Raw genomic sequence first — 15,058 nt, 5'->3', positions numbered from 1 at the left:
CGTATTGATAAAGGGGTCAATCCAACAAGAGGATATAACACCCACCAATATTTATGCTCCCAACATAGGAGCACCTGAACATGTAAAACAAATATTAACAGACAAAAAAGGGAGAAATTGACAGTAATACAATAATAGTAGAGGACTTTAACGCCCAACTTACGTCAATGGATAGATCAACCAGACAGAAAATCAATAATGAAACACTAGTGTTAAATAAGACTTTAGTTCAGATGCACCTAATAGATATATATAGAACATTTTATCCCACACCAGCAGAATACACGCTATTTTCAAATGCACATGGAACAGTCTCCAAGAGTGATCACATGCTAGGACACAAAACAAGTCTCAATAAATTTAAGAGGACTGAAATCATACCAAGTATCTTTTCTGACTAAGAGGTATGAAACTAGAAATCAATTAGACAAAGAAAAGTGGAAAAAAACACGAACATGTCGAGGCTAGACTACATGCTACTAAACAAAGAAAATCAAAGAGGAAATTTAAAAATACCTTGAGACAAATGAAACTGACAACACAACTTTCCAAAGTCTATGGGACACTTCAAAAGAAGTTCTAAGAGGGAACTTTATAGTGATACAGGCCTACCTCAAGAAACAAGAAAAATGTCAAATAAACAATCTAACCTTACACCTAAAGGAACTAGAAAACGAGGAACAAAGCCCAAAATTAGTAGAAGGAACGAATAAAGATCAGAGTGGGAATAAATGAAATAGAGACTTAAAAAAATAATAGAAAAGACCAATGAAACTAAGAGCTGGTTCCTTGAAAAGATAAACAAAATTAATAAATCTTCAGCCAGACTCATCAAGGAAAAAAAAGAGAGGGCCCAAATAAATAAAATAAGAAAGAAAGAGGCAATGTTACAATTGACACCACAGAAATACAAAAGATTGTAAGAGATTACTACGAACAATTATATGCCAGCAAATTGGACAACCTAGAAAAAATGGATAAAGTCCTAGAGACACAAATCTCCCAAGACTGAATCCGGAAGAAACGGAAAATCTGAACAGACCCATCACTAGCAGTGAAACTGAATCAGTAATCAAAAAACTCCCAACAAACAAAAGTCCAGGACCAGACAGTTTCACAGATGAATTCTACCAAACATGTAAAGAAGACTTAATACCTATCTTCCTCAAACTATTCCAAAAAACTGAAGAGGAAGGAACACTCCCAAATTCATTCTATGAGGCTAGCATTAACCTGACACCAAAACCAGACAAAGACACCACAAAAAAAGAAAATTACAGGTCAATATCCCTGAAGAGCATAGATACAAAAATCCTCAACAAAATACAAAATGCCCACTCTTGCCACTTTTATTCAACATAGTAATGGAAGTCCTAACCACAGCAATAAGACAAGAAAGGGAGACTAAAAACATCCAAATTGGAAGGGAAGAAGTAAAACTGTCACTATTTCCAGATGACATGATACTATAAATAGAAAACCTTAAAGACTCCACCCAGAAACTCTTAGAACTATGGCATTTTTCACAGAACTAGAAAAAATAATCCTAAAACTTGTATGGAACCACAAAAGACCCAGTATAACCAAAGCAATCTTGAGAAAGAAGAACAAAGCTGGAGGCACCACACTCCCAGACTTGAGACTATACTACAAAGCTATAAGTAATCAAAATAGTATGGTACTGGCACAAAAACAGACACATAGATCAATGGAAAAAATAAAGAGTGCAGAAATAAACCCACACTTATATGGGCAATTAGTTTATGACAAAGGAGCCAAGAATATACAGTAGGGAAAGACAGTCTCTTCAATAAATGATGTTGGGAAAACTGGACAGCTACATGCATGAGAATGAAACTGGATCACTTCCTTACACCATACACAAAAGTAAACTCAAAATATATTAAAGACTTAAATTAAGACCTGATACCATAAAACTCTTAGAAGAAAACATAGGCAGTATGCTCTTTGACATCAGTCTTAGCAATATTTTTTGGATCAGGCAAGGGCAACAAAAGCAAAAATAAACAAATGGGACTACACCAAACTAAAAAGCTTTTGCATAGAGAAGGGAACCATCAACAAAAAGGCAAAAAAAAAAAAAGAAAAAGAAAAGGCAGCCTACTGAATGGGAGAAGATATTTGCAAATGATATATCTGATATGGGTTTAATATCCAAAATATATAAAGAACTCACATATCTCAATATCAAAATAATAATCTGATTAAGAAATGAGCAAGGGACCTGAACAGGCATTTTTCCAAGGAAGACATACAGAAGGCCAACAGATACAGGAAAAGATGCTCAACATCACTAATCATCAGGGAAATGCAAATCAAACCACAACAAGATATTACCTGACACCTGTCAGGATAACTATTATGAAGAAGACAAGAAACAGTATGTGTCGGTGAGGATGTGGAGAAAAGGAAACCCTTGTGCACTGTTGGTGGGAACGTAAACTGGTGCAGCCAGTTTTCACTATGGAAAACATATGGAGGTTCCTCAAAAAATTAAAAATAGAACTACCATACAATCCTGCAATTCCACTTGTGGGTATTTATCAGAAGAAAATGAAAACACTAATTAGAAAAGATATATGCCCCCTTACGTTCATTGCAGCATTATTTACAATAGCCAAGATATGGAAACAACTCAAATGTCCATCGACAGGTGAAGAGATAATGAAAACATGATACACACACACACACACACACACACACACACACACACAGGAATATTATTCAGCCATAAAAAAGAATGAAACCTCGCCATTTGTGACAACATGGATGGACCTTGAGGGCATTTTTCCAAGTGAAACAAGCCAGACAGAGAAAGACAAATGCCATATGATCTATTCTATGTGGAATCTAAAACACAAAACAAACAAACAAAACAAAACAGAAGCTGACCCATAGATACAGAGAACAAACTAGTGGTCACCAGAGTGGAGGCGGGGTGGGGTATGGGTGAAATGGACGAAAGGAATGAAGGGGTACAAACTTCCAGTTATAAAATAAATAAGTCACGGAGATATAATATACAACATAGGGAATATAATCAATAATATTGTAATAACTTTGGTGATAGATGGTTACTAAACTTATTGTGGTGATCAATTCATAAGGTACATAAAAGTTGAATTGCTATGTTGTACACTTGAAACATATAATATTTCATGTGAATAAAAAAGAGAGGCACATAACAGGGCTAAAGGTGGGGAGGAACATGGCATATTATAAAAGAGAAGTGTCAGCCTAGTGGAGAAGGTGTGTGTGTTGGCGTCAGAGAAATGAGGATGGGTAGTGGGTTAAGGAAGGGTCCGACCGTTTGACAGAGGGCCTTTAAAAACAAGCTGCAGAACTGAGATTGGATAATATGGTAAGAAATGGTAGACACTGGCCAACACGATCAAGCAGTTCCTTAAGAAGTGAAGTCTGAACTTGAGTATATGCAGCGGGTGCAGTGTAGGAAGGACAGTATAGATACTCCTGCAACATAGAGTGGCTGGTTTCATGGTGGGATCAGAAGTCAAGGATCCTGGGAGGATAGGACTGCCACCAGTTATCCCCCCAACTTTTGAGTCAATCCTCCTACACCCTGCGATGCAGAGAGCAAAGAGGAATATGGTGTGAGCTGAGGCCGGAGAGATGGTCGTCTTTAGAGTCCTTCTTCACCTCTCTGAGTAGATCGACCCCTGTCCATTACTGGCTTTTGTAACACCTTTCCTTTGCAGCATGTGGCACAGTTGCGATTTTATATTTACTTGTCTCGACATTTGATAAATGTCTGTCTTTCCCACTAAACTCCGCAAGGACTGGTTCCAGTCCCGGTCTGTTTTGTCTACCATTGTATCTCCGGTACCAGCACAGCGCCAGGTACTCAGTGGTTGCTCGACAAATGTTTGCTGAATGAAAGAAGGTAGACATTTATACTTGGGCCTCTTTGAGCCTAGAAAGAGAGAGTGTTCCCCTATGGTTGGGAATGGGTAGGTTGAGGCCTTGATGGGGAAAGGTGGGCAGTGTGGTTACTCTCTTGGGATTATCTGCCTATACCAGTGTGCCACGCATGCCCTCTCTCTCCCTTTAACCCCCTGCAGGAGGAGGGGCTCTTGTCACACTCCTCTGGATGGTTCCCACCAAACAGCATAAGAACCTGGGACTCCAGAGCCAGGCCAACAATGTTAAAATTCTAGCGCTGCCACTTATTACCATGTATCCTTGGGCAAATCACTTAACTTCTCTGCCTCAGTTTCCTCACCTGTAAAATGAGGAAAATAATAGTCCCTACTTTGTTGTGAGGAGCAAATGAGCTGTTACACACATAAATGCTTAGACCACTGCTTGGCACAGAGTGACTGCCACATATGTACACTGTCTACCAAATGCAGGCTTGGCTCTCAATACAGCCGATAGCTTACCGAAATATGTCTCCCTTGCCGAGAGTCCAAGAACACAGCCTTCCCTTTGCTTTGGCAAGATAGGAAGAAGACAAGCAGAAATGATCAACAGTGGAGGGAAGCTGGGTGTGGGTTTGGGTGTGAGGCCTGCCTGCCCAGAATGTGGCCGTGGTACAGTCTCTGAAGAGATTTTCTTCTGAGAAAGTTTCCCTTAAGGTTCCAGCGGCTGTTTGCACTATGCTTCCAGTCCAGATGAGGTTTGCTGAAATGCCAGCAATGACACACACCCTGCCAACACTCTCCTGACTGTCCTAGCCTCAAAGACATGTCTAAACAACTGAGGCTAGGGTTTAGATTCAACCCATGGCTAAGATTGCTGCCTGACCCAGGAAGAAAGGCACATATTAGTGTTTGGTGACAGTGCAGAGAGCCCGCTTCAAGGGGGCCCTTTATATGAAGGTTTGCAAGTTCAGCACTCAAAAAGGTTATTTCTTCTGTGGTATTTTGCCTGCAATTAGGGCAGCCAGCATAGGGGAGAAGTGTGTCTGGGTTGTCTGCTGTATGAGTAATATGCTTATACAAGGTATACCTTTGTTAAAAATGTCATTTCAACAGAAAAAAAAAATAACTAGGTGCTTCAGAAATAAGGACTTCAAAGGAGATTCAATCACATTATATACAACTGAAACATATAAAGAAATTAAAGACAGAAAAAAAGCATCAATTTTATGAAAGTGTAGGATTTAGTCTTTAGAGGGAAAGATGAAAGAGAATGGTTTATTTAGGCTGGAGAAGAGAAGGCAAAGACAGAACTTAATGAATTGTCAAGTATGTTGAAGAGGCAATACATGATCAATAACAACTAGCTTTTACCCGTTGCTTCTGAAGACATAACAAAAATAAAAGAAATTTAAATTGTGACAAGAGAACCGTTGAGAAGATGGTTAGTCCCAGGATGTGTTGCCATGAGAAGGACTAGAAATATAGTTCTTTATATGGAGATTAAGTAACTAAAAAGGCAAGACTATCAGAGATAGAGAAGGTACAATTCTACTTAACCCCAGGGTAATAAATAGAGTCATTATTATATAAAATATAATAATGATCACTTGTTAAGCAGTAACTCTGTATTGGACTTTCTCCTAGTTTCTATGTCATCTCAGTTAATTTTTATCACCTTTCCATAGGTTGTAGATATTATAATTATCATCTTCACACCTGAGAGAACCGAGGTCCTGAATGGTTCAGTGTCTTGCCCAAGGTCACATCACTAGTAGACAGTAGCTCTGCCAGGTCAAATCTATGTCCTTCTGGCTTCAGAGCCTATCTCCTTCGCATTATATTGCCGATTGGATGCAATAATGTCTTTTTGCAGTTTCCTTTCTTTTATTAATTGCTCTTCAGTTTAGATTTCACCTTATTTTTCCCCAAGCAAAATCACCTTAGCCCAACAAATGAATTGTAGCAATTATCTGGTTATAGTAGTAACTACGTGTACACCTCTGCTAAGAATGAACTCTCCTGGGTGTGGAGAAAAGGGAACCCTCGTGTACTGTGGATGGGAATGTAAATTGGTGCAGCCACTATGGAGAGCAGTATGGAGGTTCCTTAAAAATCTAAAATTAGAGCTACCATAGGATTTAGCAATCCCACTCCTCGGTATATATCTGGAAAAGACAAAAACTCTAATTCGAAAAGACATGTGCACTCCAGTAGCCAAGACATGGAAACAACCCAAGTGCCCATCAACAGAGGATTGGTTTAAAAATATGTGGTATATATATATATATATATATATACATATATACACATATACACACACACACACATATATACAATTCCATTACGTATATGTAATGGAATATTACCCAGCCATAAAAAAGAATGAAATATTGCCATTTGCAGCAACATGGATGGACCTAGAGATTATCATAATAAGTGAAGTAAGTCAGACAGAGAAAGACAAATATTATATGATATCACTTACCTGCAGAATCTAAAAAAATAATACAAATGAATCTATATACAAAACAGAAACAGACTCACAGACATAGAAAACAAACTTACGGTTACCAGAGGGGAAAGGGGGTGGGGAGGGATAAATTAGGAGTATGAGATTAACAGATACAAACTACCAACATAAAATAGATAAGCAACAAGGATTTACTATATAGTACAGGAAACTATATTCAATATCTTTAATAATAGCCTATAAGGGAAAATAATCTGAAAATTATATATATATATATATATATATATAAAATATATAACTGAATCACTTTGCTGTACACCCGAAACTAACACAATATTGTAAATCAACTATACTTCAATTTTAAAAAATGGACTCTCTTCCTTTTGGAACAGACTCAAATTAAGTTGGGGCAAAGATTGAGAAAGGAGGCGAGGAACAAAATACCCAGCTTTACTGGCAGAAATATCACAGCTGTACTGAGGGACAGTACACACACTGTGAGAAACAGGAATGGAAAGATCCAGGGCCTTAGTGAAGCATAAATCAAATTAGGCTGCAACTAAAGCCACAGTGACTTGTGAGGGCTGGTACAAACAGCATAGTAAAAAGGATGAGCATGTATGGGTACTACGAATAAGGTAATTTCTTTCTAAAAGGAATATTAATTAGAGTGTGCTAAAGTGAGGTAGGGAAGAAAAAACAATGTGGAGGATCGGGAATGACAACAGGTAATTTCCTACTGACCATGAACCAATGTATAGCCAGTACCATCTACCACAGTCAATCAGTAATTCAGAGGAAGAAAAAACACAAATAATATCCTATTTGAGTAGAATCTAATTCAAACCATGACTAACTTTCTGGCAATATTTCCAAGCTAGTGTGCATTCATTCAAATAACACCTACTCTGTGCCCGGTGCAGTGGGGGGAAAAAAGATGAGCCCAAAATAGTTTCTGCCTTACGGAGCTCACACATCAGTAGCGATGATAAGACGTGGGCACACATAATAAAAGACAAAATGTGCCCGGGTGATTAACTCTACTGAAGAAGCACAGGTGAGGCCCTGAAGAGTCAGAGAGATGAGGGAGTTTACTCCTAAATGATAGGATTAAAAAAAAAAAAGCTTCCTGGAGGAGGTGGCATTCGAACTGGCCTCTGAAGGAGAAGCAGGATTTAGGGGTGGAGAAACTGGAATGAAGGTGGGAATGCAGAGAAGAGACAAAGGCCTTCCCGCTAGTATTTATTCAAATGTAACCTGAGGACTATCTGTGTTAGGATCCGAGGAGGCTGCATTTGAGCTAGGTCTTCAAGAACTGGCAGGATTTCTACAGGCAGAGATGGAGGAAAAGGATTTTCCAGAGAAAGGCAACATTCCCTCCTCTCAGGGTTACTGTACATGTTAGATATAACCTAGGAAGCCGTTTTGTCTCCTTTTCCTCCCAGCCTTATCATGAAATGTCTGCTGTTCATTCACCCCAAACTGGCTTGCCATACGGTTGGAATTAGATGTTCTGACCAATCAGAGATTGACATTGGTTACTCTTCTATTGGCTTACTCAGGTTTCCGATTTTTAATAGGCTCAGTTTAAGTGTACTAAATTCAGATGTAAAGCCATCATTTCAGGCCACTCCCAGTCATCTATGTGGTCTTAGGAATGGTTTCTCAAAGTGAAAGTCTATTGACCACCTGCACCAGAATGGACAATGGGCCCTGTTTAAATGCACATCCCAGGACCCCTTCCCAAGGCCACCAAAACAATCTCTGCAGTTGTGCTCCAGGGATCTGAATTTCAACAAGTTCTCCAGGTGATTCTGAAGCACACTAAAGTCTGAGAGATATTGAGGGGCAGAGGAGAGAGTAAAGGCACAAAGGTAAGAGAACACAAGAACAATGTGGGTAGAACCTGAGGTGCAAGAATGGAAGAATGTGGGCCTATAAAGGTAACTTGAGGCTAGAGCATGAAAGGCCTTTACTGTCAGAGTCGGGGGTTGACAAGTATGCTGCTGGCAACAGGGAACCATTCATTTTAGTGGCAGAGTGGAGTAGTTAAGAGCCTGGAGTCTGGAGCCAGACTTCCAGGGTTCAAATCTTAGCTCTTTGCCTCACCGGCTATATGACCTTGAACATATCTGGTCCTAGAGGATCCTAGAGGATCCTAACCTCTTTCTGCTTCAGTTTCATCATCTATAAAAAATGTGGATAACAATCATACTCCCCACACAGGGTTGTCATGGGATTAAATGAGTTCATATCTGTCAAGTGCACAGAATTGTGACCGGCATAGAGTAAGCACGATATGTGTCAGCATAAAGCCTTCTGAGTAGGAGTGTAGCACGCTTAAGGCTATCTCTTTGAAAGATTAAGCCGGCAGCAATGTATAGGAGTCAATTACCTATTTGCTACCAGCAAATCCTATAATCTTTTCCCTTTAACTCAGTGGCTCTCAACCTTGGCTGCACGTTGGAATCACCTCCCTCACCACCACCCCCATCCCCAGTCTGGACATAAATTTACCAAAATAATTCCAATATTCACCCATAGCCAAGAACCAATGCTCTAATACACAGTCTTCTCTCAGTATCTGCGAGGAGTTGGTTCCAGGACCTTCATGGATACCAAAATTTGAGGATGTTCTGTCTCTCATATAAAGTTGCATAGTATTTTCATATAGCTTACATGCATCCTCCCACATACTTAAATCATCTCTAGATTACTTATAAAACCTAACAGAATGTTAACGCTATATGCATAGTTGGGAATACAATGTAAACACCATGTAAATAGTTACCATCACATGGCAAATTCAAGTTCTGCTTTTTGGACCTCTCTGGATTTATTTTTTTCTCCGATATGTTGGAACCATGGTTGGTTGAATCTGCGGACGTGGCACTTGCAGATACGGAGGGCCTACTGAATTTCAAATTTGTCCAATTTTCATTACTAGTTCTCACTATATGCGAGACAGTGTCCTAGGTCCTTTTCCTGCATTATCTCATTTAAACCTCACAACCATTTGGAGGTAGGTGGTAACATTACTGTCACTGTAAAGATTGTTAGAAAGGTGAGTACATCCTGTCTCATGATCACCCAGCTAGAAAGTAGCAGGGCTGGGATTAGAATCAAGGCAGCCTGGTTCCAGAGGGCCCCAGTCTGAACCACTACCCTACACTGTGTCCCCAGACCAGAATCCCACTCTCTCATACCAGAGAGACTGCTAAACCCATCCTCCTGGTCTCTCCACTTGTCTTATTTCCTCCCTCCAATCTAGTCTGGACACAAAAACAAGTGAGATCTTTTAACACATCAACTAGATCATGTCATGCCCTGTGCACAACCTTCCCGTGGGTTCCCAATGCACTTAAAAATGGAAATCCAAATTCCTTCCCATGGCCTTGAAGGTCCTGCATGGTCTGACTCCTTCCTGTTCACCTCTCCAGTCTCATCGCATGCCAGTTATGACCACAATCACTATATTCCTACCACACTGGTCCCTAGGCTCCTTGAATGCTATAAGCTCTTCCCTGCCTGGTCCTTTGAACTTTCTTTTCTTTCTGCCTGGAATGCTCTCCTCCCAGGACCTTTGCATGGATGACTCCTTTTCATCTTTCAAGTCTGAGCTTAAATGTCATCTCAGAGAGGCCTTTCCGACAATTCAACCTAAACGCCTTCACCTCTTATTTTCTACCTTGGTCCTTTGTTTATTTCCTTCACAGTACTCACACTGTTTATATTTAGGTATTTGTTTGCTTGCTTGTTTATTATTTGTCTTCTCAGGTAAAATGTGAGTTCCATAAGAGCAAAGAACATATCCTGGCTGCTGTGTATGCCACATACGGTTGTACAGGTTGTGTCCTGCACAAGGGTGCGTCAGCTAAGGAGGTACATTCACAAGGATTTTCTGGTGAAATGGCAGTCAAGTATCTTAAGTAAGGGGATCCTTTCTGTAATTCACATAAAGATGCCATATAGTCTAGCAGTGCCCTGTATGTCTACTATATTTACCATTACGCATCCAGTTTCTAGCACAGTGCCAAGCATATAGTAGACATTCAATAAGCACATCGGATGGAAGGAAAGAAGACAAAATTAGGAGGGAAAGGGGGAAAAGGGGGGGATATAGAGGACTGCTAATAGATTTGGTAATTTGAGAAGAGGCAATAAAAGAGAAACTAAAGGTGATTATGTTTGATCTTGGAAACCTAAAGGAAAAAAAATTGGTACTGTCATCAAAGAAATGAAACCCAAAGAAGAAAAAACTGGCTTGAGAAGATGATGATTCCATTTTGGATATAATTTGAGAAGACGATGCTTTCCATTTTGCTTTTATTAAGTTTGTCACCACTTTACTGTGGGATTTAAAAAATACACCTACATCTGCCCTGCCTAATCTTCAAAATGGTCACATCAGTGCTTTGGGAGGCCCATTCTTCCTTCTAAGGCTGTGTATGGAGATGCCCTGTGTTTTACAATACAGTAATGTAGGGGCCAGGCTAGAAGGGATTAAGGAAGGAGAGACAAAGATACTTTCACATTAGATGACTCTCACCCCTCTCCCCCGGCTGCACTCCAGCCCAGTGCAGTTTCTTTCAGGGAGTGACCCTTAAAAGCAGTGCTTTTATTTTTTCCTTTTGTGATTGAAAGCATCCTTAGAATCTAAGGCTACCATAGAAAGTTCCCTTTCCCTAGGACACTGGACAGGTATTTTCCTCTTCTAAATCTTGCTACTCAGGATGGCGGGACCTGGGGTCTTGGGAAACAGGATACCTACCTCTGCACACCCGGCAGCAGGAATCAGGAACAGAGACTGGGAATGCACAGGTTAACTTGGGGCAAGTCTTGAGACCACAGTACACATTGCCCTCCTGCCAAAGAGGAACAGAATTAAGGTCAGAAGGAGCTGCAGTACATGTAAAGGCTTTAGCTCAGTACCTGGGATGAGTAGGGGCTCAAACGCCCTTCCCCCATGCTCTTCCATAGTCAGTTATATGCACTTCCTAACTTTTATGATGCGTTATATTTTTTCTATTTACTATTTCTCCATGCCAGAGACTAAGTCACAGGAGATGGCAATTCTCATCAGGCATGCTGGTCTAAGATGAAACAAAGTAGTCAGCGTGAGGGCTGCCATGAGACTCCAAACCACCAATACAGTCTTGCCCCTCTCTTCTGTCCATTCTGGTCCCATCGTGCTTCAGCTGGATGTTGGGGCTTTGGGGAAATGCAGATTTGCACAATACCTGCCTTCCGTAACACGCACTAGAGTTCTCCCTTCCAAAACAAGTAGACAAGCTCTTTGGGGTGATACAAAACTATAAAAGATCATCTGAATGGACAGCTCAGTCCAGCACAAGGCGAGGGAGAGGATCAAATGCACTTGCTGGTTATGTTTGTCCTTGCATAATATTCATTCCCTAAAATTCTATGTTCCAAACATCATTCCTTGAGCCTTGATCTTAGTTCTTAGAAGCATACTGTTCTGGAGCTAGGAGCGTTCCTGAAAGGTCATTAGGGGAGCATGGCTACGACCAAATTCTCCCAAACTACTGAGATGCTATATTTTTACTAAAAATCCCTAAGCAAAGAGATTCTTTAGCTTCCCTTGTCAATCCAGTGTTTCATACCCTTTATAGGCGGAAAAGTTGTTTCTACATCTAACTTCATCCCCTCATACTTCAGCTTAAACACCCAATTTTACTCCATTTTTCTGGTTCTATTTATTACATTCTCTGGGCCGCACAATTAGATGATGATGTAATCAGTATACCTCACTCATGAAGTATACAATTCTTTTGACAAATAATGTCACAGGAATCATCATGATCAAGCATTTGTCGAGAGACTTTTCTCATTGCAGGGCACCAGGAACTGACTGGTTAGTGGAATATTTCAGAGATGGGAACCAAGAGACACCCCATTTTCTTGTGAATTGGACTGAGTGGCCCCAGATGGTGCCAGTGGCTTTTCCACCCATGGCATTTCCAAGGCTTATCAAATAACTGAGTTCTTCAGATGAAGGCTCTGGTGGTGTAATTATCGTGAAAAGAAGTACAGATCAAGATTATCAACTCATTTTTGTCCTTTTAAGCAGTGCTAAAGTTTTAAGACCGGGATATGACTGGATCTGACCTCTTCAACAGAGTTGATCAGGGTTGATTAAGGTCAGGAAGGCTCATGATTTAGATGCGATTCATCTTCCAATCAAGCACCCTACAGTGTAGGCTTAAACTAAAAGTACAAGTATGGAAGCGCTCTTATTTGGGTAGGGGATAGCAGAGACGTTAAGATACAGGGTCTTACCGAACAGCTGCACTGTGTGCATTGGTTGGGTTGCCGGTTCTGAAAGAGCCCTTCAGCCATGAACAGCTCACCGTGTTGGTAAGTGGTCCCGTTGTACTCACACGACTTGCTGGTCACCTTATTGTTCGCTGGGGGTAAGGAGTCTTCTGGGACAGGGTGGAGAAAAACCACACCGAGTATTGGCATCATTGCAAAGAATTTCACAAATCCCAACAGCAGATGGGGCTGTACCACACGGAGAGAGTTAAAAATAGTCCCTAATTCAGTGGTTGATGACTTCGATAATATTAAAGCAGCCAGACAGGAATAACAAGTGACATGTGACTATCCATCCATTCCTTCAAATTTGGGGCATTTATTGAGCACCTACTACGTACCAGGCACTATGACAGGCACTAAAGAGATATCAGTGAAGAAGGACAAGGCCCCCGCCTTGATGGAGTTAACAGTGTTAGATGAATAAGGTATTAACTTGCCTGGAAGGAGGGAGTCTTTTCTGATAAGGAACCACCTATTATAACTACCCTGGTAACTTTAACCCTTCCCATGTTTTATAACACTTGGTATATGCTTGTATGCTTGTTCTAGCCTCTGGAGTCTTTGCTTCTTTTTAGTCTCTCCACCAAGATTGCCCCCTCCTTGCCACTCTTTTCCACCTATTGAAGTCCTGTCTGATTCTGAAGGCTCAGCAAAAGTCCACTTTCCTCCATGAAGTAGTCCCTAACAGCTCCAGCCCACGATCTGCACCTCTCAAAGCATCTGATGTCTGAGGCACACCATTTGGCACTTGAATATTACTGTAACTCATATTTGCGAATTATAGTCACCTAGCCAACAATTTACAAAGAGCTTTCACATACGTTATTACAATGGAGCCCCATAAGAACACTGTGAAGCAAGTAAGGCAGATTCTTATCTTCATTTTTCATTTGAGGGTGACAAGTGTCTGATGTTGAATGACTTATCTGAAGTCACAAAGGTAGTGAGTGATGAAAAAGGGAATTGATATCTGGTCCTCTGTCTCTAAATTCCATTTTTTCCTACCAACCCATATATACATTTGTATATATTGCTTTTTGAAGACTTGGGACTCCGCCTTACACGTGTCTTTCTCCATGGAGTCTGGCACAGGGTTGCCACGTAGCAAAAAGGTCAATGCACTTGGTGAGCTGACTCTAAGTGAATGGTTTCGAGAAGTCTTTTCATTGGGCTTCCTTAAAGTACATGCTGTGCACACACATACACACACATATACACACACCAAATATCAATGAACAAGTGCCCAGGTTAAACTAACCATCAGTGTACAAATTAACAATAGATAATTGTTATTATCTACAAGCAGAGCTTCGAAAGTACATGCTGTGGGATAGTGGAAGAACAGAAGTTAGCGGAGTTGTGGGTTTCATTGGAGGGAGGCTTAAAAAGTTAGACCATCCTGGTAACTCTTCTACATTGTTGGTGGGAATGTAAATTGGTGCAGCCACTAGGGAAAACAGTATGGAGGTTCCTTAAAAAATTAAAAATAGAGTTACCATATGATTCTGCAATCCCACTCCTGGGCAGATATCCAGAGAAAACTCTAATTTGAAAAGATACATGCACCCCAATGTTCATAGCAGCACTAGTTACAATAGCCAAGACATGGAAACAACCCAAGTGCCCATCAACAGACAACTGGTTCAAGAAGATGTAGTATAGGGACTTCCCTGGTGGCGCAGTGGTTAAGAATCTGCCTGATGGGTTTGAGCCCTAGCCCGGGAAGATCCCACATGCCACAGAGCTACTAAGCCCACGAGCCACAACTACGGAGCCCGCGTGCCACAACTACTGAAGCCCATGCACCTAGTGCCCGTGCTCCGCAACAAGAGAAGCCACTGCAATGAGAAGCCTGCTCACCACAACGAAGAGTAGCTCCCGCTCGCCGCAACTTAGAGAAAACTGGTGTGCAACAACAAAGACCCAACGCAGCCAAAAATTAATTAATTAATAATTAATTAATTTAAAAAAGATGTGGTATATATTTACAATGCAATATTACTCAGCCATAAAAAGAATGAAACATTGCCATTTGCAGCAAGATGGATGGACCTAGAGATTATCATACTAAGTGAAGTAAGTCAGGCAGAGAAAGACAAATATTATATGGTATTACTTATATGTGGAATCTAAAAAAAATTACTGTACAAATGAATCTATATACAAAACAGGAACAGACTAACAGACATAGAAAACAAATTTATGGTTACCAAAGGGGAAAGGTGGGGGGGAGGGATAAATTAGGAATATGGGATTAACAGATACAAACTACTATACATAAAGTAGATAAACAACAGGAATTATGGTATAACACAAGGAACTATGTTCAATATCTTGTAATAACCTA

The 15,058-nt window shown here is 40.5% G+C and overlaps 1 protein-coding gene across 4 annotated transcripts in view; it reads right to left on the bottom strand.

Annotated features, from left to right (window-relative positions):
* The window catches only part of CHRDL1 (chordin like 1), a 115,882-nt gene that overhangs the window by 37,263 nt on the left and 63,561 nt on the right, over window positions 1-15,058 (bottom strand). For 2 of the 4 annotated variants that reach the window (XM_030835742.2, XM_030835744.2), the window contains exons 5-6: window positions 12,673-12,818; window positions 11,144-11,237 (exon numbers count right to left, since the gene is read on the bottom strand). In XM_030835742.2, coding sequence (XP_030691602.1) covers window positions 11,144-11,237; window positions 12,673-12,818 — 240 coding nt within the window. The remainder of the gene's footprint in view (window positions 1-11,143; window positions 11,238-12,672; window positions 12,819-15,058) is intronic. The other 2 variants (XM_030835743.2, XM_030835745.2) reach the window with 1 other exon arrangement.

Source organism: Globicephala melas, chromosome X (genome assembly GCF_963455315.2).
Source record: "Globicephala melas chromosome X, mGloMel1.2, whole genome shotgun sequence".
Classification (NCBI taxonomy): domain Eukaryota; kingdom Metazoa; phylum Chordata; class Mammalia; order Artiodactyla; family Delphinidae; genus Globicephala; species Globicephala melas.
Note: the sequence above shows the minus strand (reverse complement) of the source record. Positions and strands in the feature narration are given on the sequence as shown.